This window comes from Phascolarctos cinereus, unplaced genomic scaffold, assembly GCF_003287225.1.
Source record: "Phascolarctos cinereus isolate Bilbo 61053 unplaced genomic scaffold, phaCin_HiC Scaffold_726;HRSCAF=1367, whole genome shotgun sequence".
NCBI lineage: Eukaryota > Metazoa > Chordata > Mammalia > Diprotodontia > Phascolarctidae > Phascolarctos > Phascolarctos cinereus.
The window spans coordinates 52,986,367-53,012,767 of NW_027556098.1; the positions used below are offsets into that span (position 1 = coordinate 52,986,367).

The 26,401-nt window shown below is 38.1% G+C and overlaps 2 protein-coding genes across 9 annotated transcripts in view; one reads left to right on the forward strand and one right to left on the reverse strand.

Moving 5' to 3' along the window:
- Positions 1–3,910, reverse strand: part of ITSN1 (intersectin 1) — a 279,339-nt gene extending 275,429 nt beyond the window's left edge. For 3 of the 4 annotated variants that reach the window (XM_078146543.1, XM_020995907.2, XM_078146542.1), the window contains exon 1: positions 3,471–3,901. The gene's annotated coding sequence lies outside the window, so the exon portion shown is untranslated. Of the gene's footprint in view, positions 1–3,470 lie in introns of all 4 variants that reach the window. The other variant, XM_020995909.2, reaches the window with a different exon arrangement.
- A 513-nt stretch (positions 3,911–4,423) lies between these two features.
- CRYZL1 (crystallin zeta like 1) overlaps positions 4,424–26,401 on the forward strand; it is a 68,073-nt gene continuing 46,095 nt past the window's right edge. For 2 of the 5 annotated variants that reach the window (XM_020995925.2, XM_020995923.2), the window contains exons 1-3: positions 4,426–4,607; positions 22,420–22,491; positions 24,626–24,703. In XM_020995925.2, coding sequence (XP_020851584.1) covers positions 22,426–22,491; positions 24,626–24,703 — 144 coding nt within the window. In that variant the 5' untranslated portion in view covers positions 4,426–4,607; positions 22,420–22,425. Of the gene's footprint in view, positions 4,608–22,419; positions 22,492–24,625; positions 24,704–26,401 lie in introns of all 5 variants that reach the window. The other 3 variants (XM_020995924.2, XM_020995922.2, XM_020995921.2) reach the window with 3 other exon arrangements.

Consider the following 26,401-nt stretch of genomic DNA (forward strand, 5'->3'; position numbering starts at 1 on the left):
TTAGCTGCCCTTTGAAGGAAGTGAGGGATTCTAAGAGGTGAGAGAGAGCCAATGCAAAGGCACAGATGGTGGGGTGTAAAGTATAAGAAGGCTGCAAAGGTAGGATGGGGCCATGTTATAAAAGGTTTTAAATACCAAAGAGAGGCGTTTATAGTTGACCCAAGATGTAACAGAGAGCTTATTGTTAATGTTGTTTGTTGTTAGGTCGTGTCTGACTCTCCATGACCCCATTTAGGGTTTTCTTGGCAAAGATACTGAAGTGGTTTGGCATTTCATTCTTCAGCCCAGCTTACAGATGAGAAAATTGAGGCAGAGTTACATGACTTGCTCAGGATCACACAGCTAGTAAGTGTCTGAGGTCAAATTTGAATTCAAAGTCTTTCTACTTCCAGGCCTGGCACTCTATCCACAGCTCCACCTAGCAGCCCCACAGGGAGCTAGTGAAGTTTACTTATTGAGTATGGAAGTGACATGATCAGATGTGTGCTTTAAAGAAAATCAATTTCACACCTGTGTGGAGGATGGATTAAAAGAAATTAGAGGAGACTATTGCAATAATCCACATGACAGGTAATAAGGACCTGAACTAGGGTGACAGCTGTGTGAGCGGAGAAAAGATAACAGATGTAAGAGTTGTGGAGAGGGAATGGACAAGATTTGGTAAGATATGTAAAGTGAAGAGTTGCAATCACAAAGCTAGATAGAAAATAGAAGGAGGGGGCACAGCTAGGTAGCGCAGTGGATAGAGCACTAGGCCTGGAGTCAGGAGAACTTGAATTTAAATCTGGCCTCAGACACATGATACTCACTAGTTGTGTGACCCTGAACAAGTCACTTAACCCTGACAGCAGTACCCTGAAGAGATAAAGAAGTTTAGAGGGTTTATAAGTAGAAAATTAAGGAGTTTGTTTTGGACGTGTTGATTTTGAGCTACCTATGTGACACCCACTTCAAAATATTCAAAAATCATTTCATGATGTGTGCCTGGAACTGAGGAGAGTGAGGAGATAACATATATCTGAGCATCAAAGAAAGGATTGCTAAGTCATGTGAGCTAATAAGATCGAGAAGAGAATAAGTTCAGAATAAAAGAATCTGAGAGTTGAAGAACCCTCAATGGCCATCTGGTCTAAAAGAATCCCCACTACAACGTACTCAACAAGTGGTCAGCTTTTAAGTCTTTGATTAAAGACCTTCAAGGAGGGGGAAATTACTACCTCTCAAGGCAGCTCATTCCATTTCTGGACAGCTCTGATTGTTGAAGATTTTTCACAATCTCAAGCTGAAATCTGCCTCTTTCCAACCTTTACCCACACAGCTCCCAGTTCTTTCCTCTGGGGCCAAATAGAACACATGACTGCCCATCAAATACTTGAACACATGTCTTCCTGAGTCTTCTTTTCTCCAGGCAAAATATGCCCAGTTATTTCAACTAATCCTCATATGTCATGAACTGAAAAGTTCTTCACCATCCTGACTGCCCTCTTTTGCTCATTCCCCAGCTTATAATGCCCTTCTTAACCCATGGTCCCCAGAACTGAACACAATATTCCAGACAAAGTCTGACAAGAACAGAGTACAGTGGGATTCATTCATCATAATGTACAACTGGAATAGGAACAATTGATAAGACAATGAATGAGTTGAGACCAGAAATGAATAGATTGCATTTGAATAACTGTATAGTCTTTACAACAAACCCAAAATACTCCCCAACACAAAAATTCATCATCTTTAACACACTTTCTCATTGATGCTATATGGTTTCAAATCTCAAAATACCACATCTAAAAAGTAAAGCTGTGAAAGGGCAATGGAGAACTGCAGGATGGACACAAGCAGCCTATTTCCAACAATGAAATGTATGAAGGCAAGAGGGATAGCATCCTTAAACATTCTACTTAAAAAAGGTGGAAGGACAATCAGACAAAACCACAAGTTTAGAAATTCTGCATATGTCATATTCCAACTTCTTTTCTTTGGCAAAAAGGAACTGATTGATGCCACTGTTTTAGTAGCAGATACCAAATGAAATTTTCCTATTTTAACAATATACCAAAATGTCCTTGGGAAAAAAATCTGCCACAGCCCCAACAGACTGAATACAAAAGCTATCACAACTAATCTGTTTCCTAAAAAGCAAAAATTTGTTTTCATTTAAAAAAAATAAACAGTTGAACCAGGAGAAAAGATACCCACATGAAATGTAATCTATAAAGTTGTCTCCTAATTCAAAGGCAAACAAAACTAAAGGAACAGGAAGATGATCCCACATTGGTTTCCTTTTCCTGAGGGTTCCAACTACATTTTCTTGTTTAATTGGTCATGTCCTTCTCTAGGTAGGGGACACAGCAATTGTTCCTTCAGTTCGAATCATAAAACCATGCATGTGGAAAAGGAAAAAAGGAGGTACTGACGGGGAAACCGAGAGAACACACACACAAACATGCACAATTGGTGATGACCTTATCCAGCCAGGAGACACAGAAATTTTTCTTTCAGTTCACAACATAAAACTGTGTGCAAGGGGAAAAGGAGGGAAAGTAGGAAAGGAAAAGCAACAGAGATGAGGAACTAAACACATACATGCCTCTGGTGGTTACCACCAGAGAGGGAGATCACAGTAAGAGGATGTATATTAAAACAGGATGGGTGTCCTTCAGTGACACTGGTTTTTGCGAAACCTAGATAAGGATGAGCCAGGGAGAAAAGACTAAAAACCTATGTCAGTGAGCAGTAGCTTTGCCAAGAAAACTGGGAAGGTTACGGCTTGGATTATCAAACCCGACCACGACTAGTGGTTGGGTGGGGGGTGGGGGGAAGGGGAAGGCTTGTCCGGGAAGGATCCAGCCCACCCCCACTCCCCAACTCGCTGGAGGAGGGGTGGAGAAGAGGGAAAATAAGGCAAGAAGGCTGCTCTTTTCCCAGCCAGGTGTGGAGGCCCGAGCAACCTGAAGCCCAACGCTTAATCACCAAAATCACCAGACCAATCCCCCTCGCCCGGGACTCCCAACTCCAAATCACCGCCCAGGTCTCCTCCTCGCAGTCCTCCGTCCCCCCTGGGGCCCCGAACGCCCGGAGCCCACCCCTCACCCCGGCCCTGCCCGCCTCGGCGGCGGAGGAGGAGGAGGACCAGAGGGAAGGGCAGAGCGCGGGGGAGCCCGGGCGGCCGGAGGGGTCGCGGGGAGCGAGCCCCGCGGGGGAGGCTGCCCAAGCCTACACCCGGGCGGCCATGGCTCCCCGACCCCCGACACAGCCCCGTCACCTCCCAGGGAGATGCCCTCCCCACATGCGTGTACACTGGCCCCAGACACACACACGCACACACACACACACACGCACACGCACACGCACACACACATACACACACACAGACACCCGCCGCCTCCACAGCTCCGCGATCCAGTCCTTTCTCTGCTCCTGTCCCCTCCCCCACGGCCTCAACCCACCGCCTCTCCCCTTTCCCCCACCTCATCTCCGGGCGGGATCTGCGCGGTCCCAGGGAGAAATCAGTGCCGGGCACACGCCCCGCGGAGAGATGAAAAAGAAGAAGAAGACGCCGCCGCCGCCGCCGCACCGCACACCATCCCCGCCAGTCCCGGAGCTCTCTCGGGATTCTCCCTTGCGAGCCGCCGTACTATGGAGCAACCAACTCTATCTCTCTATCTATCACTCTATCACTCTATCTATCATCACCTATCTTCCACCCTTCCCTTCAGTCTCGCGGGCTCTACTCCTCCGCCTCGGTCTCTTTCTCTGACCCCCCACTCTACCCCCCCAGTCCCGCTTGCACTCTCTCTACCTTGCTGCTCCCCGCCCACAGAAGTGGGGGGAAGGGAAGCAACCTCTCAATCCCGAGACTGTGGCCCCTCCTACCTCCCGGGAAGGAGAACCTGGATGGTGGGGAAGGCGGGGAGAGGTGGGGAGTGAGAGGGACGGACGACTTTTGCAGGCCCCGCCTACCCTGGGAAAGGAGGAGGGAAATAATGACATCCAAATGGACCAATAGGAGCTTGGATTTAGGAGTTGGGGGGGTCCTCCGCAAGATGGGAGAGAAGGGTGATGTTAGGAACTAGGCGATCTGACATTGGTTGGGCCTCTCGGTGTAATCGTTGCACAATCTCGGCTTTTTCACCTTATGCGATGCTGTCACATGCTACGTGGTGCCAGATTGAGGCTCTCTCTATGCTCCGTCACGGTAGCTATTAAACATAGTTAGCTGGAGGGGACAGAAAAACCGCCATCGCCCAAAGGCAAAAAGGGGCCTGGGGCTCAAGGGAGGGGCGGGGTAATAAGAAGGGCGTCTCCTAGACGACTTACTCAATTTGCATGAAATGGTCGCCTGAACCATGAGACCACAATGCCCAAAATGCTTTCGTGAGCAAAGTCCATCACTCCCTTGCGGGGGCTCCTGGTGAAGCATTCTGGGAGACGTAGTCTCTTTTTAGTTACTAGGGCACTTTCTTTCCCACGCTACCAGCTGTAGCTGATAGACAGAGGGTATAGGGCCAATGGGAGCGAAGCATTGAATAGAAAGGGCGGGCTTTAAACTGAACGACTCGGGACTGAGGAGGACGCGGGGAGTGTGGGTCCCCGACTCTACCCAGGTATGTGTCTTGAGGAACGGTACAATTCTGCTTTCTAGTGTGAGGAGGAAGTGGCTTATGGGGCTCGTGAGGCGGCGGGAGAGTTTTGGGGAGGGAGGACAGTGGTGACGCCGTTGACCGCCACGGCCCCACTCCGGTGCTTGGGCCCCGACGGAGCGGACGCGAGTCACGAATGTGCGTTGGCGGCGCTCCTCCGACTGTCCGGTTTTCCCCGATTTCGAGTAGGAAAGGACCTTAGAGAGCGTTTAGTCCACGCATGGACACACCCCTTACGGATGGAGAAACAGACCCCGGGAAATTACGAGGCCTTATCTTGTTTGGTTCCCCCTTTTCTACGGAAGAAAGCCGGGGTATTTTCGGTTCCGACTTTCTCCGCTAGGTGGCGCAGTGGATAGTGGTGTCCCTGGGGTCGGGAAGACCCGAATTCAAATCCTGCCTCTGACGTTTTCTGGCCTTGGGAAGACCCAGTGCAAATTCCTTCACCACTGTTGATCTTTGCCTCGGTTTTCTCATCTGTAAAATGGAGATAACCATAGCACCTTCCTCCCAGGGTTGTTGTGTGAAGCGAATCAGTCAGATATTTTGTAAAGCACTTGGCACAGTGCCTGGCATGTAGTAAGTACTTAAATGCTTTTTTCCCCTTACTTCAATATTTGCTTGTGATTCGAATAAAATTGAATTGATTTTTTCTTTTTTTTTCCTTTCTGGTCAGCTGGCGGTAAGTGTGTTATTAGTATGGGATCCTACATAAGCCCCCTAAGTATGTTATTAGTATGGGATCCTACATAAGCCCCCTAATCTCTTTGGGCCTCAATTTCTTAGACAAAGGAGTCGAAGTATAGATGATACCCAAGCTCCCTTCCCATCTCGAAATGTGTGATTATCTTTTTTTATTGCCTCCTTGACTTAGGTTTCCCTCCCATTGGCGCTCATGGTTTCATGACTCTTGAGAGCTTTTTGGCAGTCACCATTAACCAAAAGTCAGAGGACTCCTATATGCCATGTTGTAGAGAGTATTTTTTATAACGGTCTGATACTGGGTGGGGGGGGGGAATTTTTTTTGGTCCTGACTTGTGAATTTTATGTGCAAAACTCCTGTTGTGAAAACTTTCCCTACTGATGAAGAGACTGAACTTTCCCTCAGTCTTGAGAGTTGGTTGGGGGAGGCAGAGAACAAGTATTTATATTAAGTGAATACTATATGCCAGGCACTGTGCTGTTATATAAATATTATCATCGAATTTGAAGGGTGGATTTGAACTCAGATCTTTCTCACTCTAAGCCTAGCACCCTTATCCACTACATCACCTGCTTGCCTTACTGCTTGGAGCATTAAGACTTTAAATGACAATTCCCATATAATCATAGTCATTATGTGTCAATTCTCTAGAAATGAGGCCTTTATCAGAAACACTGGCTGTGAAAATTGTTTCCCAGCTTTCTACTTTCCTTCTAATATTGGTTGCATTGGCTTTGTGCAAAAACTTTTTAATTTAATGTAATCAAAATTATCCGTTTTGCATTTCATAATGTTCTCTATCTCTTGTTTGGTCATAAATTCTTCCCTTCTCCATAGATCAGAGAGGTAAACCATTCCTTGCTCTCCCAATTTGCTTATGGTATCACCCTTTATGTCTAAATCATCATAGTTAATGTGTGTCAAGAGGCAGGTCTTAAACTCAGGTCATATCAGCTATAAGATGGCACTCTTCCTCCTTCTTCCCTACACTGAAAAAAGTTGCTTACTAGTTCTCAGAAACAGAGGATCTATCCTTTAGTCTTCACTTTATGGTACTAACCATTGACTTTAGAATTTTGTTTGACCAGAGGTTTGTTCTCAATATTGACATTATTGGGTATGTGGTTCTTTTGTCTGTATTGGTTCCCTGCTTTACACCACTTCTTACCAATGTTTCTCTGGATTGTTTTTGTATTTTTCTTCCCTTACTACTTAGTAGTATTCCTTATCATCATGCCATATTTGTTAGGTTATACCTAACTGTGTAGCATGTACATTGTTTCCAGTATTTTATTAGAAAACTAACACTTTGAGAAAAGTTGTTACACATAAGGGCCTTTTATTTCCATCGTTAACCCTGGAGTATAGTCTCAGTAATCATCAGATGTCTCAGTCAAGGATATTCACAATTCAATAAATTTTCTAACGTAATTCCAAATTATTTTCCAGAATAGTTGGACATCTTCATAACTTTACCAAGAGTGAAGTTAGCATACCGTTTTCCTACAACTCCGTCAATAATATATTTTCCCATCTTTTACCAGCTCAGAAATCAGAGTTCTTGAAGAGCCATGTGTCATGCAATAAAGACTACTCTCTATATAAGCATAAACAATCTGGCACACAAGGATTTCATCAAGAGCATTCATCATTGAACAAATTTACAGTTATGCTTAATTTCTCCTTACATATATGTGTTCATTACCCACTTTCTGCTATAAGTATTTCTAATTTTTAGTTTATGAAGTGAGAGCTAGAAGTAAGGACAAAGTATGGTGCTAAAAATGGAAACTTCGGCCTAGCTTGTAGTAGTAGAATGTAGCTTTGTTCAAAACCTGCTCAGCAGTGTTCTGTGTAAGACCAGGTTGCCTCTAGTCTAAAGTAAAATGCTTTATACAATTTTGCCAGTTTTCTTTTGGAGTTCAAATACCGTGTAGGAAAATATACTTGAGAAACTAAGATAGAAACTGTTCCACTCATAATCAGAAATAAACTGGATTTATTTTATTTTTACTAGGTGTTTATTGCCTTGAATAGTGACGAAAGTATATAAAAATTCTTTAACTAATATTTGGCTGCAAAGCTCAGAGTGCAAATTCTGCCTGACTTAATCACTGTATTACCTTAGACAAGTAACTTAACTTCCCTGAACCCCAGTTTTCCCATCTATAAAATTGGTGTAATAATAGCACCTACTACTGTTTATATAAATGTTAGCTGAATTACCAGTTTGGTAGTGAATCTGTAATTGAATAATTGTATGATAACAAACACCTTCTTTCCCCTTTTGAACTGTACATATGGATTTCAAAGATGTTACTAGTCTCCATCTGTTCCTTGAACAATTTTATCCAAAGAAAAAAGTTTTCTTGGGAAAGAAATAATTTAAATACAAGCAAGTCAGAGTATGAGCGTGTGAATTATTTTCAGCTTTCATAAATTATAAAAATATTTATTTGACCACTTTTGCCTAACAAAAGTTTTTCATTCCTTTATAAATATTTTGTCATTCTTATAACTCATTTTTGCAACCCAAACAAGAGAATTAGCTTACCGTATGAAGAAATAATTTAAGAATTAAAATCAGAAGTTCTGAACTACATCAATGTTAGATGCTTCTAAGAGATTGAAAAAGTTTATTAGTGCTTTGATAACTCTGTTGGATCTATGATCTCATTGACATAGGTATTCTGTCTCAGTACAAATTGCAGTCCATCTATAACTTCTCAGCCTATGCTACTCTCCATAAATTATCCGTAGAAAAGAACCAAGCATCCTGGGGGCTTTCCTCACTTTCTCTTGATACTTATGAATACCAGTGCAGCGTCTGAGCTGGCCAGTTAATATCCCTCACTCATTATATGGACCCACTTCTTTTTCCAGTTAGACACCTTTCCGATGATCTCCTTTATGCATTTCTTAAGAATAGTCCTTCACTGGCAACATCTTGCAATTTACACATACTCCCCTTGTGCCCATGCATTTCCTTTGGGTAACCCAAAATTTTAATTCTTCAGAGACTTTAGTCTCCCGGGACTCAGCAGTCCTGTACAGCATCACCTGAAAATAGTGATATTTAAAAAATGGGCCTTTGTTTCAAGGATATTCTTTGAAATGTTAAAAGTACCATTCAGTTCTTCAAAGGCAGTCCAGCCAGCACCTCCAGTTCAGTTCTGGACCCAATTGTCCTTTTGCATCTTTTGTCCAAAATATATGTACTAATAATCCGTCTAACTTGATATTGTAGTCTGAATAATAAGCATTTTTCATACACTTAGTTTTTCCTATGTGAATAGTTAAACCAAACTCCTGAGTGATTATAGATCTCCTGAGTGAAATCTATAATGTCAGATACTAAGTTCCCACCAGTCACTACAATGTTCTTCACAAACAGGAACATCTAGAATATTTCACCGTCTACGTAGAATCCCTCTTCCATTTGGACTTTGTGGGATGTCCTTCATAATAGTGGCAAAGACTTTTAAAAAGCATGTCTCAAAAAACAAAGCATGCCTCCCTATTTTATACTCTTCCCTATATGTTAACAATCAGAGGGTTGCTGAACAAGGTTACTACTGTTATTACATACTTCAAGTTATCTTGTATGATTTAATAATAAATGTTCTTTAATACACAACATAGTCTTATCCCTATACCTTTTATTCAGTTATGTGAATAAAGATGTAATATGCTATATCAAATGCATGCCTGTTTTCTCATACTTTCTGATAAAAAAATTTGTGTAAATCCCTATGTCAGTGGTTATTGATATTTTCTTGGTTGCCTTTTTGAGAGTAAAAACATCTGAATTTTTGCCCCAGTAGTTTGGTACCTTCCATTCTTTCAGCTATCAGTACTCTTAAAATTGTGTCAGACCTTGTGTATCCTTGATTTAGTTCATATATTCTTTGCAAATTGGTTTTCTTTAGTGCCAGAATTGAATAAGAGGAAGTAATTAGGCTGGATTTCAGAAGTTGTACAACACTTTTTCAAAGATCTTGAGCTACTTGCTCCCACAAAAACATCCTTTTAACACCATTAGTGTCTAAATGATGTGTGTGGATATAAATCAAGAATATCATGACCTCCAAATGACAAAAATTGTAGATAAAACAAAATTCAGTGATAATACATAGGTGTTTGTAAGTAGGTTGTAGAATATTACCAATGATGATTTGCACTAGCCAGATAACATAAAACATCATCAAATATATGTGTGTGTATACATGTGCATACATACATGTGTGCATATATACATACATGCATACGTACATATATCTACATACATACACAGACCAGCTATAAGAAAAAATGAACAGTTGACATCCTGAGTGTTGCATTGATATTCATAAAATATTTAAAGAAGCAAAGGAAAGCCTCAGGTACATGGGACAGATCCTCTAAGGACAATTTATACCACCCCCCCCAAAAAAAATGCAGGAATTGCATGGGATAAGAAGATATGAATGAGTTTTAATGTACAAAACCCCTTTCCTATACCTCCCTTTTTCTCTGGAAAGTATCTCATTAATGTCCCTTCTTTCTTCTATAAGAGATTTCTCTTGTCTCCCAACACATCTGTCCAAGAGCAGCCAGCTCATACCCCAGTCAATCCATCAATCAGTAAGTACTTCTTAAGCTCCTACTGCAGTGACAGGCACTGTTCTGGTCCTGGGCATACAAGTAAAATTGAAACAATCCCTGCTTGCAAGGTGTTCATATTTTAATGAAGAAGACAAGTATACACATGGAATAAATGCAGAATATTTTAGAGGCAGTTTGAGAAAGAAGGCACCAGCAGTTGGGGAAGCAGGAAAGGCTTCGTGTAGAAGATGGTACTTGTGCTGCATCTTGCAGAAAGAGAAGGATTCTATGAAGTTGAAGTAGAGGAGTGTACTCCAAGTGTGATGAATAGCTAATGCAATGTCACAGAGATGTAAGTGAAATTTTGATTGTGAGGAGCCAGTTTGACTGGATTTAGAAAATGAGGGAGAATAATGTTCAATAAAGCTGGAAAGATAGGTTCAGGCTAAATTGTGAGGGACTTTAAGAACTAAGCAGAAGAGTTTATATTTTATCCTAGAGGCAAAAGAAAGCCACAGGTGTTGACTGATCAAGGGAGTAACATAGTCAGATTTGTGTTTAAAGAAAACCACTCTCGGGGACAGGTAGGTGGTGCAGTAAATAGAACACCGGCTCTGGAGTCAGGATGACCTGAGTTCAAATGTGGCCTCAGACACATAACACTTACGAGCCATGTGACCCTGGGCAAGTCACTTAACCCCATTGCCTAGCCAAAAATAAAGAAAATCACTTTGGCTGGAATGTGTAGGATGGACTACAGTGGTGAGAGACTTGAGGTAAAGAGACTAGTAGGAGGCTTTTGGAATAATCCAGGCAAGAGCTGATAAGGGGCCTGAACTCAGGTGTTAGCTGTGTAAGTAGAGAGAAAGGTTCAGATATGAGAGATGTTGTGGGAGGAGAAAGAGCAAAATTTGACAGTTTATTGCATTTGTGGGGTGAAAAAAGAGTGAAAAGTAAAGTATCTTACTAGGGTTACAAAATTGGTAGTTTGAAAGACTAGTGGTGCCTTTGACATAAATAGGAAGTTTGGAAGAGGGTAGAGTTTGAGGGAAAAGATACTGAATTCACTGAACTTGTTGAATGGGGGGGGGGAAATATACAACAGCCACTATGATTTGGATTGAGTGGAAGATTTTGAGTGGCCTTTAAATAAAGAAAGAGATGAATGTGAAGGGAGAGTCTGCAAGTAGCAGTGGAAAGCAAAGAATATTCTGACTCCCCCATCAGGACCAGTTTGTGGGGCAGTGTGAGAAAAGGACAGACAGAACCAGAGAGGATATCCAGAGAGTGTTACAGGGGAAGGTGAGGGAGCCTAATCTAAGTAGATAAAAGGAGATGAGAGAAAGAAGTTTAGTATAAAAAGAAATCCGTTTGTTATGGAAGGGAAATTCCAGAGGGCAGAGTGGAAGGGGTGGGCGTAATTGCAATGGGACATGGAATGGAGTAGGGCTCAGGAGGACTGGGATTAGAGGATGGGAAATAGGGATTGAGGATAGTTTTCTCCTGTATGGCTGGAAATTTATTAACAATACATGGAGAGGGAAATAATCAGCAGAAACCATATGGTTAGTTATGGGTGAATAATAAAACTCAATCTCAAGGGGTTTTGCAAGAGGGTAGTGTGATGAGCCTAGTTCTAGGCTCTTCTCACTGCCTCTTCTAGAATTCCTTCTCTACCACTTTCTTTCTACAACCCATTCTCCTTTAAGGATCACTCTGTTTATAATACTCAGTGTAGGTACTTGTTGCTGTAATCTATTAGCCTCCATTTCTTCTCAGTGTCTAGTACCTATTCTTAATTTTTCTCTTTACCCTACACCCCTATCCTTATATTTGGACACATAGGTATATACTTTGAACACCTATAGCTTCTAGTTCATCAGGTTCTTCATCATGATCTTCATCTTCATTCACTCAAAATAGTGGACATCTTGAACTTTCATGATCTTTAACTCTGAAGTTCCCTCTCTGTTCATAATCTGATCACAATAATTCTCATCTTTCCCCTTCCTTTACTCTTCCTAAACTTATTCTTTTTTTTAAAAGAAATTTTGTTGATATGCTTTTAAAAAGGCACTTTGCAGTTGCTCTCAACCTACCCATTCTCGACTGTAATGAAGTACAGTTAATCAAAACAAAAGAATACATGGGCTGTGTCTGCCCTGTGCCTAGAAGAATGTAGAAATGCTTTATTTAAGTTTTTTGAATCATAGTTGATCACTATATTGATCAGAGTTCTGAAATATTTCAATTTTATTTTCCTTTTCGTTTTTGAAGTTGTATAAATTCTTTTCCTGGTTTTCCTTACTTATTTGTGTATTAGTTTGTATAAATCATCCTAAATTTCCCAGAATTCTTCATATTTATTATCTGTATTCAGATTTTAGCAATCACTGGGCACCCAGTGTATTTCCAGTTCTTGCTACCGCAAAATGTGCTGCCGGAAATATTTTTGTTCCCATACTTAATCTTTGTTCTCAAAACCTCCAGTTCTCCAGCTCTATGATACCTATTCTGTCCTTCCTTTATTACCTTTGTTGTCTTGAGTCTATAGTTAACTAGTTTAACCTTGAACTGTTCTCAATCTTGAATTTTTGTCCTTTTTTCCTATTACAGTTTATACCCTATTAATTCTGAACCTTGGGTTTATCCGCCATCTATGCCTTCCACATTGCTGTTCCTGTGCTACTGAACCGAAATGGGGAGGGGGGGGACGGACAGAGAGATACTTAACTATGTTAAATGGGTTCACTACAAATTCACTTTATATAATGATTTTTCCCTGATTAATTCTATAATGCTTCTTGAAAGAATTCCAAAACTTTCATGTCTCTTCAGGCTCTGAATACCACTCCTTATGTTTCCTCCTGGATTACCTTACTTCCTAATTTGCTGAGAAGTTTGAGACCATTCACTATGAATCCCTTCATCTTATTCCACAACTCAGAACATTTCTAGATTTTCACCTATCCTCTCTTCCTTTCATCCACTCACTTCAGGTTCCCCTCCCCCTAGAAAGCCTTTCATTATTTTCTCCTATCCACCATCGTTGTTAGTGTTCTTCCTTGGGGTTATTTTATCTATATACCCCAGTAAAATATAACCTATCATAGGGCAGAACTACCTTATATTTGGCTTTTTATCCCCAGCACCTGACAGTACCTTTGACGTAATAATTGCTTGCCAAGTCTTTGTCGAATTGAATTGTACCTGTGGAAGAAGTATACACACTGATGAAATTACAAATCAAGGGGCAGCTAGGTGGTACAGTGGATAGAGCACCAGCCCTAGAGTCAGGAGGACCTGAGTTCAAATCCAGCCTCAGACCAAACACTTGACACTAGCTGTGTGACCCTGGGCAAGTCACTTAACCCCAATTGCCTAAAAAAAAAAAAAAAGAAAGAAAGAAAGAAATTACATATCCATCAGCTACGGAGCTAAGAAAAGATGAGGTCACCAAAGGAAAACGTGTAGAAAATAGAAGTACAGTGAATGAGAAAAGAGCACAGAGGAATGCCAGTATTTAAGGTTGAGAAGTTGTTTGTTTTTTGTTAATTCATTGTATTTGTAACCTCAGTGCCAACACCTAGAACAGTGCCTAATGTTAGACGTTTAACTCTTGTTGATTGATATAATATATATAACAAAAAGTTAATGTCACAGGTCATCTTCAAAAATTTCCTTTAGCCATGATACTTATAATAGAGGGTAGTAACTATGCTCTGTAAACATCATGCTACATGCTATATCTATAGAATTATTAGATATTAAAGAAACACTAGGTGACTATTATTCCTGAAGAATGAGGTTCATTCTTTTAAGATTAAATCAGATGTCTGGTGTAGTTAGAGGGAAAGAAAAGGAAGTTTGATTTAAATTGTTATTTTCTACTGTAACATGTCAGGCAAGGGGATTTTTGTTCAATTTAAGGTGGGGGGGGCATTTTAATTTTCATATTTTCACGTTCTACCTTCAATAACATTTGTGATAAGGTAGAAATATCACTAATATGTGAGTCAGGAAAACTTTAGATCTGATCTTGAACCATTAACTCGATATATGGCTTTGGGCCAGTCACTTAACATTTTTAGGACTTAGTATTCTCATCTGTCAAATGAAGGAGGTAGAATTTGTCTTTTGGCTTTTTTTTTAATTGTGAACTTAGTCCTCAACAAACACAAACATTCCAATATAGGAATGAAAGAGAACCAGAAAGAGAATCATATAAAAAACTGTGAACTTCTCTTAAGTGGTTTTTTTTTTAAAGAAAATAAATATTGGGTGGATCTTCTTTACCAAACTTAGAGGAGGCCCTAAAAAATGAACCACACAGGATGAACAGGCATTTATGGGTTGAAATCTGCATTGTTGGTGGGCTCTTCTAAATTCATAAGAACACAGATTCATGTGATATGCAAACACAGCATATGTGCCTGGCACATGGTAGCTGCTTGTTGATTCAATGACATATATATAAGTTAGCAAGCTAGTAATTGTCCTATTTGTATCTGCTTCTGGCCTTTTTGTTTTCTTCTGTGTATGTTAAAAGCTGTTTTATTGGAAGATGGCCGAATAAGGCAGGAAATTACCTGGCTCTCCTAAATTCCCCCACAAATAATTTAAAATAACTCAAGTGAACTTTGAACTTCAGAAATAATTAAAAGGCAAGGTAAAGCAATTGTCCAGCCTAAGACAACATGGGAAGATGTTAGGAAGGACCTGATTTGCCAGGATTGTGGTCTGGCCCAATTGAAAGGTAACATCTCAATCAACAAACAAGTCCTGGGACCAACTGTGTAGGCAGCAGCCTCAGCTTCAGGAACTTTTGCCCTATGGACAATGGGTGGGTCTGGCAGCTGATGAGGAAGATTTCAGCTCCCTTCTATGGCACTACATGTAGGGCACAAGTATCCTGACCAGATGTGGTCCCAGGCCAAGGCTATGGATGAGGAAGAACAGGCACATGCCCTGTGAGTGTGGTTGTAGAGGGGCAGGGCCCTGCTGGCCATGGTCACTCACAGAAGAGTGAAGTCCCTGGTTTTGTTTCCAGGGGAGAGGGATGAGCTGAAGTTTGCAGCCTCCAGAGGGACCCCCTTTATGGTGACGGTGTTGTTGGGGGCTCAGCTTGTGGCTCAGGGGCAGAGCGGACTACCCCATATAGAGCTTAGAAAAAAAATCAAAAAAGCCCCTGAATCTTGACACATTATCCCCTATACCTCAAGACTAGAACTGACTTTAACACAGTTAACAGCCAAGAAATAATCCACTTTAAAAGAAAAAAATAAACAAAAGAAAAAAAAACTTGACCATAGATAGCTACTATGGTGATTAAAAAGGGGGGGGGGCAGCTAGGTGGTGCAGTGAATAGAGCTCTGGCCTTGGAGTCAGGAGAACCTGAGTTCAAATCCAGCCTTAGACACTTAACCCTTACTAGCTGTGTGACCTTGGGTAAGTCACTTAATCCCAATCTTCTCACCAAAAAGCAAAAACAAACAAAAAAAAGTTCTGGGTTTAAACTCAGAAGAAGATAGTGAAGTCACAACAGCTACTTCAAAGAAAAAAGTAAAATGATCACAAGCCCAAAAAGAGTTCTTGGAAAAGCTTAAAAAGAATTTTAAAGTCAAATAAGAGAGATTGAGGAAAAAATTTAGGGGAAAAAACAGTAATACCAGAAAATTATAAAAAGAAAGTGATCCAGTTGGAAAAGGAGATCGAAAAACTTAAGGAAGAAAATAACTCCTTAAAAATTAGAATTGGACGAGGGGAAGCTAATGACGTCATAAGACACCAAGAAATAATAAAACAAAATCAAAAGAATGAAAAAATACAAGAGAATGTAAAACATCTCATTAGAAAAACAACTGACCTGGAAAACAGACTGAGGAAAGACAATATAAGAATTGAAAATTGTAACTAGAAAAAGAGTCTAGGCACTATGCTTCAAGAAATTAATTATTAAGGAAAATTGCCCTAAAGTTTTAGAGCTAGGAGATAAAATAGACATCGAAAAAAATCCACTGATCACCACTGAAAGAGATCCCAAGATGAAAACTCACAGGCACATTATAGCCAAGTTTTGAAGCTCCCAGATCAAGAAGAAAATACTACAAGCAATTAAAAAGAAACTATTTAAATACTGTGGAGCAACAGTCAGGAAAACACAAGATTTAGCAGCTTCTACATTAAAAGACTGTCAACTGGACCGGAACCTGTGGATGACTGGAGCCAAACTGAGCAGGCTAGAGACAGGAGAGTCAGGACACAAACAGAAGTTTAATTTCAAAGTGAGGAAACGCTTGCAAGCAGAAGTACTCCTGAGGAGGAAGGCTTAACATGCTGGGGCAAAAGCAGTGCTTTATGTTCTTAAGTGGACTGGACCATGACATAATCATTCTTAGCCATTCCATAGCAGGCTTATGTGTGGACTATATAGGCATTCCTGGATCCAGTCTCCAAGTTGATTGTCTCACAGACACAAACAGAACCAGAGTTAGCATGGCAGGAACAGAAGTGCAATATCTGGTTCTGTTCACTTAACTTTACAAGAAACAGGAATTGTGAGCGTGCCAAAAAGTATGATGGATGGCTCTCAGGTTCCTGGGAAATAGGGGGCAGTGAACACCTGATGATGGTCAAGACAATATATTTTGCCAGAGGGTGAGATCATCCAGAGCACAAAGGATTGTTGTTATGCCAAGCTCAGGGCACAGCCTGCTTTGGTAGGCCTTAGCTCTGGGAAACGGGTATCTCCAAATATCTTAACAAGACTGAAAAGATGAAACAGGATATTCTGAAGAACAAAAGAGCTGGGCTCATAACCAAGTGTAATTTATCCAGTAAAACTGAGTGTAATCTTGAATGGGGAGAAAATGGATATTTAATGAATGAGGAAAAGAGCAGAACTGAATGGAAAATTTGACGTGTATGAATCAGGAGAAACATGAGAAGACCAATTATAAGAGATTTAATAAGGTTGAACTGTTTGTCATATGGGAAAACATCTCATTCTTAATAATGTTATCATTACTAGGGTAGTTTGAAAGAACCTACATTGATAGAAGGCTTAGGGTTGACTTAATGATGATGGTACAATCCTAAAAAATAAAATTGGGTAGGGAGATGTAAAAAGAAGCAATTATCTCATACAAACACAGCATGGAGGGCTGTAGTGCTAGAACCTTATTTTTATCAGAACTGGGTTAAAAAGGGAATAACATGTACATCTTGAAGAGTATAAAAGTCTTAACTTACAGTGAAGTAACAGGGTAAGGGGATAGGATGAGGGAAGGATTCTTAGAAGGGTTGCAGATTACAGAGGCTGTGGTCAAAAGTAAATTAGATGTCTAAGGAAAGGGACAGGGTAAAAAGAGAAAGAATGATAAACAGGAAAAATAGGATGGAGGGAAATACAAAATAGTAATTATAACTTTGTATGTGAGTGGGATGAACTCACTCATAAAATGGAAACAGAAGGGATTAAAAATCAGAATCCAACAATATGTTGTTTATAAGAAACAAATTTTAAAATGAGAGATACACATAGAGTAAAAATAAATACCTGGAGTAGAATTTGTTATGCTTCAGCGAGTGCAAAAAAAAAAAAGACAGGAGTAACAATCTCAGACAAAGTTAAAGCTAAAATATATTTAATTAAAGGAGATAAACAGAGAGACTACATTACGATAAAAGGTACCATAGATAATTAAGTAATATCAGTACTAAACCTATATGCACCAAATGCTATAGCATCCACATTTTTTAAGGAAAAGCTAAATGAATTACAGGTGCAAGTAGATAGCAAAACTGTAATGGTGGGGGACTTCAATCTTCCCCTCTAAGAACTAGATAAATCTAACGAAAAAAATAAATGAGAAAGAAGTCAAGGAGATGAATAGACTCTTAGATAAACTAGATATGATAGCTATCTGGAGAAAATTGAATAGGAATGGGAAGGAATATACCTCAGTGGTACATGGTACCTTTACAAAAGTTAACCATATGTTAGAGCATAAAAACTTTATGGTTAATGCAGGAAAGCAGAAATATTAAATGTATCACTTTCAGGTCATAATGCAGTAAAAATTATATTTAATAAGAAACCATGGAAACAGATTTAAATTTAATTGGAGACTAAATAACCTAATCTTAAAGTATGAGTGAGTTAAAGAACAAGTCATAGAAACAATAAATAATTTTATTAAAGAGAATGAAAATAATGAGACAACATAACAAAACCTATGGGATGCAGCAAAAGCAGTAATCAGAAGAAAATTTGTATTTCTAAATGCTTACATCAATAAAACAGAGAAAGACCAGACCCATGAATTAGATATGCAATTTTTAAAAAATAGAAAAAGAACAAATTTTAAATTCCCAGTTAAACAACAAATCAGAAATCCTAAAAGTTAAAGATAAGATTAATAAAATTGAGTGTAAGAAAACCATTAGGGAGCAGCTAGGTGGCACAGTGGGTAGAGCACTGGCCCTGGAGTCAGGAGGATCCGAGTTCAAATTCGGCCTCAGACACATAACACTCACTAGCTGTGTGACTCTGGGCAAGTCACTTAACCCAGTTGACTCACCAAAAAAAAAAAAAAAAGAAAGGAAACCATTGCATTAATAAATTAAATTAGCATAAAATACCTGGGCATATGCCTGCAAAGACAAACCCAAGGGACTACATGGACATAATTATAAAACACTCTTTATACAAATAAAATCAGATTTAAATAATTGGAGAAATATTGATTGTTCCTAGGCAGCCAGAGCCAATATAATAAAATTGACAATTCTACCTAAACTAATCTATTTGTTCAATGCCATCCCAATTAAATTACCAAAGAATTATTTTATTGAGCTAGAAAAAGATAATAAAATTCATTTGGAAGAACAAAAGGTCAAGAATATCAAAGGAATTAATGGGGGAAAATGTGCAGAAAGGAGGTTTAGCAATAACATATCTTAAGCTATATTATAAGGCAGTAATTGTCAAAACTCTGATACTGGCTAAGAAATAGAAAGGTGGATTAGTGGAATAGAGTAGACATACAATATACATTAGTAAATGTTTATAATAATCTTGTGTTTGGCTTAAATTAAGATTTAAGATCTGAGGATAAGAATTCACAGTTTGATAAAAATTGTTGGGGAAAAAATGGAAAGTGGTCTAGCAGATATTGGATATAGACCAATGTTTTATGAATATAAACCAATATCTTACATCATTTGCCACGATAAGGTCAAAATGGATATGGGACCTAAATATGAAGGGAGATATAAGAAAATTAGAAGAACATGGAACATATTAACCTGTCAGACTTCTGGATAAGAGAAGAATTTTTGAAAAAGAAAAGATAGAGAGCATTGTGAGATATAAAATGGATAATTTTGATTATATCAAATTAAAGAGGTTTTGTACAAATAAAATCAATGTAGCCAATATTAGAAAGCAGAAAATTGCGAGGGGGGCAGTATCAACAGTTTCTCAGGTAAAGGTCTCATATCTCAAATTTATAGAGGATTTTTTCAAATTTATAAGAATATGAGTCATTCCCCTATTGATAAATGGTCAAAAGATATGAAGATGCAATTTTTCAATGGAAAAAATCAAAGCTACATATAGTCACATAAAAAATGTTCCAAGTCATTATTGATTAAAAAAATGCACATTAGAACAACTTTGTGATATCGTCTCACACCTACCAGATTGGCTAAAATGATAGAAGGGGAAACGTAACAAATGTTGGAAGGAAGGGATGTGAAAAAATTGGGATGGTAATACACTGAAACTATGAACTGATCCAACCATTTTGGAGAACAATCTGGAATTAAGCCCAAAGAGTTATGAAAGACTATGTTTGCCCTTTCACCCAGCAATATCACACTAGGTCAGTTTCTCAGGGTGATCAGGGAAAAAGGGGAAAAAACCTATATATTCTGAAGTATTTTAGCATCTGTCTTTGTGATGGCAAAAGATTAGAAATTGAGGGGATGCCCATCAGTTGAATGATGTCTGTACAAGTTGGCAGGTTGATTTTAGAAAAACATGAAGAGACTTGCATGAAATAATGAAGCATGAAATGAGCAGGAGCAAAAGAACATTGTATACAGTGATGGCAATATTGTTTGAGGAATAACTGTGAACAACTAAATTATTCTCAGTACTATAGATACTCTGATCAACTACAAAGGACCTATGAATAAAGATACTATCCACCTCCAGAGAACTGATAAAAAGAAGTATGCATAGTGTTACATACGTGTATACATATAAACACGTGTGTATGTATGTGAGAGAGAAATGATGGTCTTCTCTTATGTGGGGTGAGGAGGGAGGGAGACATTTTGGAACTTAAAATGCAACAAAAAATAATATAAAATTTTTTTTTAAATTTTAAACTTTTATTTATGCTCCTTTTTTGCGCATCAGTTTCTGCTGACCCAACAGCTACCTTCCAAGTAGAAGTCCACCTTTGTAACAGATACATGTACTAAAGTAAAAGAAGTCACTACATTGGCCATGTCTAAAAATGCTAGCTCTTTCTGTACCTCTAGTCCACAGGAACTGAGACCAAAAAATATGGTTGGGTAGAGGGAAAAGATCCTAGGCTTTTCGTTCTTACCGTGATTTCAGAATTTTGCTAAGATGATTGGTCTGTCAGAGGGTACTTTTATTGCATACTATTTCTTGCTTATTAATATTACATTTCTATATGCATATCATTTCTTGTTGCCCTCTTCCCTCTACTCATATAGACACCAACTGAGCTCAGGCATTGGCTTTGGAATCAGAGGACCCAGTTCCAAGTCATACCTGTGACTGACTTGTACAACTTCTGGCAAGTCATATAACCTCCCTGGGCCTCAATTTCCTCACCTGTAAAATGAGCCTTTTGGATCTTTTATAGGTCTCAATCTATGATCATATGAGTATTTTAATAGCCTTCTAATTGGTCTCCCTGCCTGATGCCTCTTATCCTGCATACAGCTGCCAAAATGATTTTCTTTAAACTCATCTGTCTATATTAATTTCCCTCCCCAGTAAGCTCCAGTGGCCTTCCCTGTTGCCTCCTGAATAAAGTGCATACTCCTCTATTGGCATTTAAAACCCTTAATAACCTGCCCATATTTTAGCCTTTTCCACTCTTTCTGTTACAGCCAAATTGGCTTTCTTGCCATTCCTCACATACAGCAGGATCATCTGCATTTCCATGCCTGTGCACTAGTGGCCCCCATGTCCAGAATGCCCTCCTTTGTCACCACCATTCCTTAAGATCCCAAGCCTCCTTCAGTACTCAGCTCAAGAACCACTTCCCACATGAAGCCTGTCCTCATATTTCCTTCCTTTTGCAATGAGAGGAAGGAAATGGGTTTATTTGGTTTTTTCAATTGTTTTCCAAGGCCAAGCTTGGACTTTATAATTACATAATATTTGATTTTTTTTCTTTCCATTTACATTGTAGTATTCATGTATATTGTTTTTGTTGGTTATATTTTATTGTACATCAATTCATGTCTTCACATGCTTCTCTTTTTTTGTTTGTTGCTTCTTAAAGTAATATTCATTATATTTGTGCATCACAACTTCGTTATTTTCTGAAAGATAGGTATCTACTTTATTTCTTCCAGTTCTTTGTTGCCACAAAAAGCGCACCTATGGATATTTATATATATGGGCCTTTTCTTTATGTCTTTGTCATCCTCTGAGTATATGCCTCTGAGCAGGATCTCTGGTTCAAAAAATGTGGACCTTTTTTACTCTTACCATAATTCCAAATTGCTTTCCAGAACACTTACATTAGTTCACAGCTTCACCAGCTGTGTATTATAATGCCCTCTATCACTGACTGTTTTTCTCTTTTATCATCATTGCCAATTTGCTGGTTATGAGGCAAAACTTCAGAGTAACATAGTTTTTAAAAATTGATTTCTTTCCATATTTATCTAAAAAAATGCACTTTACATTTTATGTGGATGAATTAGATATCTAGGCCCTGATCAGAGCAAATGAATTTAATAGTGGGCCTAAGAATCTCAGAGGTCACTGTTAAAAGTGCAGAGCTCTTAAAATGGAAGGTAGGATTTTCTTCTTAACAGTAATTATGTTTTCTTATAACAGTAATACCCATTGACTCCTTCAGTAAACAACTCAGGGTTTATTTGAGCATGAACAATTCTGCTATTTTACTGCCACTTGCTGTTTCTTGGGGGGAAAAGTTGCTATCACTGACCCATTGTTGATAGAAATTGGTTTGGATTTTTCTCAGAGTGTTGATGTATTATATTGATCTGAAAATATTTTATCACCTGGTCTCCCCATAAATAATGTGACATTTATGTGACAAGGCATATTGATAAAAAGGCTTTCCTAATCAAAGGCTTCATTGACATTTATGATTTATAACTTCAAATTTTGGGGGTTTTAGAACTATTTTTAAAGCCAATTATATCCTTGCGGTTTATATTATTTTTACCTAATTTTTTTTTCAGGTCACTATGAAAGGCTTGTACTTTCAGCAGAGTTCACCAGGAGAAGAAATTTCGTTTGTATTTCAGGAAAGGGTGAGAAAAGTCTTATATAGAAAATGGGAAGATTTTCCTTTTTTAAATTTTCTTTTTTAAGGGGCAGCTACATGGCACAGTGGATAGAGCACTGGCCCTGGAGTCAGGAGGACTTGAATTCAAATCCAGCCTTAGATACTTGATACTTACTATTAGCTGTGTGACCCTGGGCAAGTCATTTAACCCCAATGCCTAAAAAAAAGAAAAGAAAGAAAAATTTTCTTTTTTAATTCTGAATTTAACAAACATAAAAAATGATCATTTCTATATCGAGTACAACAGAAGATTTATATATAGAACTGTGAATCACTTTTGCATACAGCTTGCTTTTTTAAAAGTATACATAAATGCAGCATTATTTCAAAGTTGCCCTGCTCCTTTGTGTTTCCTGCTGAACTTCCTTCTCTCTTTTTCTGTGCATTTTTAAGACATGTTTCAAGTGATCTTTTTTTAAAAGAAATTTTCTATATCTATTAGTCCAATATTGAGTCTACCATAATAAACTACTATGGTAATAGTATATAGTAGGTCTTCTATAGTGATTAAAGGAGTATATTCTGATCATAGGTCAGTTTCCTCATGGAGTAGATTAAATATCTTTTATTTAAAATCACTTCCTCAAATTATTTTACTTTAATTTTATATTTAAAATATTACTCATTTGAAGTACTACCTTTTAAATATGTAGATCATACCAAATGTATGTTATAGCATTCATTTTGTTGTAACACTACTGTACATTATTCAAATGGACCATATGTTGGAACCACATTATAGATGTTAGGTAGGATAAGGTTTTTCAAGTATATTCAATAAACTAGAATTTTGGAGTTTTAAGCTATTTTGTATTTTTTTTGAACAGTTTGCAAGGTGGATTCCACCTTGTATAAAATTCTACAGTACAGTAAATTGTGCATTTGTAAGGCTCTAGGTTATATTCATATTTTTCAAGAAATACTGTTATGTGTTTATGTATGTGTATATGGTATTATGTATTTATGTGTATGTACATAGTATAGTATAGTATTTATGTATATGTATATAGTATAGCATATAGTAGAAAATGTGTATTATTGTTTTCAATACTACACTTCTAAACCTTTGACAATCTCATTCGTTCTGCATTTAATGTAATCAGGATAGTAATATAATTTGTGATATCCATCGATCTAAATGTCCTCCTAAGCACACATGACACTTTTTAAATTTAAGGTTTTTAAAAATAAGCTTTAGAGGGCAGCTAGGTGGTGCAGTGAACAAAGCTCCGGCCTTGGAGTCAGGAGGACCTGAGTTCAAATGTGACCTCAGACACTTGACACTAACTATGTGACCCTGGGCAAGTCACTTAACCCCGATTGCCTTACCAAAAAAAAAAGTAAGCTTTAGGATTCATGTTAGACTAATAAAAAAGATATTTGTTTTGGTTAACTTGCATATATAAACAGTTCTAGAAAAAATTAGACTAATTTTTTAAAATTTCTGATGATAATTATTAAATGAGGAAGGTATCCAATAACTAACTAAACTTGAAATGTTTTTTGTTGTTGTATAAATTACATTCAGCCTGAAATATGGAGAATTCATGATGGCAAACTCTCAAAGTTTAACTTCTTATGTCTTACTTAATTGAGCATATTAAAAAGTCCAAGGGAAACATTAGGTAAGGAAAGGACATCAAATGAGTTACTTTAAAAAGCACTTTACTTAAAAGTTTAAGAACATCTCAATAGACTGCTTTTGCATTACAGAGATGGTAGATAAACTTTAAACCCTTTTTTATGGTACATGACCTTGCTCTCTCCATAATTTTGAGGGTTAATCTTTTTAAATCCTTATTTTTTACAAAAATTATTGGGTCATTGAACTTGTGACCATGATTTTATTACCTACGATACTGAGTCAGTACCTGAATACTCTTTTTAAAACTTCCCCCAAAATTGTATTTGCAAGGTAAAATTTTGTTATTATCTTTTGAGCCTACATTATTGTCTAAAATTTTATATGGATTAGTTCTACCAGCAAATGCAATTACTATTCACTTTTTGATCATACTAATGAGTGACTTTACTTTTCTAACTTTAGGAAAAGCTTGTATATAACAATTCTTATGCTATTCTGTATAAACTTTGCATAGGAAAATCTTCCTGATATAAAGGATAACTATGTGAAACTTCAAGTGAAAGCTTGTGCTCTAAGCTGGATAAATACAAAGGTATGTGGTATTCCTTTTTTTTTGCTAAAGTTTAAATAAAATCTTCATTTAGCATTGAGATTGAAAGTGTTATCAAAAGGACAAATGTAGCTCACCTGTATTTTTAGCAAGAATATTTTTGCATCATTTGCTAGCACATATATTCTTCTAGGCAGGTAGGCCCTAAAACCTAAATTTTCAGGCTGTGTGACCAAATTTCTGGACAATGTTTGGATCCACTTCACTTTATGAAAGTACATTCTCTTTTATTATCAGTAGATTTATATCATTGATAAAGCTAAAGTCATAATTGAGATGTGCCCTGATTGAGATGTGCATTCCAAGAGATCTTGATAATGATGTAATATGTTAAAAACCAGTATTATGATAATTTTATCAGAATTATGAACAGTTAGCACTTAGCTCATAAATCTGGCTGCTTATATATGAATAAAGTTTAAACTTTTAAAACTGATTTTCTAGTTACTGTTAAAAATCCATATTTTTAATAGTTAACAGATGCCAGCAGTGTTACTAATAAAAAGGATTTCTAATCTCAGCCCACAGTCAAAAGACTTGCAGTCCCCTGCCTTAAAGCAACATCTGGCTATTGTGCTCAGCTATAAGAACTAGCATGCTCACTGATGTTCATTAATGTGCACATTTGTTGTCATGGCTAAATATATGTTTGTTTAATTGAGGTGTTTTATCTTAATCAGAATTGTTGTCTTCGAAATTGATAAATCCTTTCTGAAGTGGAAGACTGAAACTACATATTTACTAAGTACCTCTAATAAAGACATATTTCTTAAGTAAGAAATTAGCTTAAGAAATACAGTATAAGTATAAACAATAACTTAATGAATTCACTAATAGTTCTTCTGTGCTAGGGATATTTTCAGTCATTGGTCCTTAAATGTGACACATAATGCATCTTCATCTCCATTTTATTTTTATGTGTGTGTGTATAAATACACACACACACACACACACACACACACATACAATCTCTACAAGACTTAGCTGTTCATTGACCTTGAAATACTTAGGAAATCCTGCTCATATTTCATTTTGTGCCAAAAAAGACATTTCTTTAATGACATCTTCCTTAAAAGAATCTGAGAACCAGAAGGAACATCAAAATCATCTGGTCCAACTTATTCCTTAACAAGAACATCTCCAGCAGGCTTCAGGGACTGGTGAGCCTTTACATGAATGCCTTCCACCCTCCCTTTCCTTACATTGACTCTACAGCTTCTAGGCACTTTCCTACTCTTGCCTTCCAGGGCCAACCAAACCCAACACATCTCCTTATTCTTTAGCTTGACAGCCCCTCAAATACTGGAGGACAGCCTCATGTTCCGGCAAGTTTTGTCTGCTAATCTAAACCCTTCAAGTTCCCTTCAACCAGTCTTTGGCTCCACATGCTTATTTTCTTCTTCTAGTCATCTTCCAGTTTGTCCATGTCTTTCCTAATTTGTAGTTCTTGATGTGGCCCGGCCTCTTCACGGGCCTTGGCTGGACTTCATGCCTTTCCTGCGTCAGCCTGAGCTGCGTTACTTTTTCTGGCTGCTCTGTCCTACTTTTCATTCATATTGAGTTTTCAGTTCACTAAAACCCCCAGATGTTTTTTTATAGGAACTCTTGTTTTCCCATGCCCCTTCCCTCATACTAATATAATGCTATGTATTTTTGGAACCTAAAATATTGAGTTAGCCA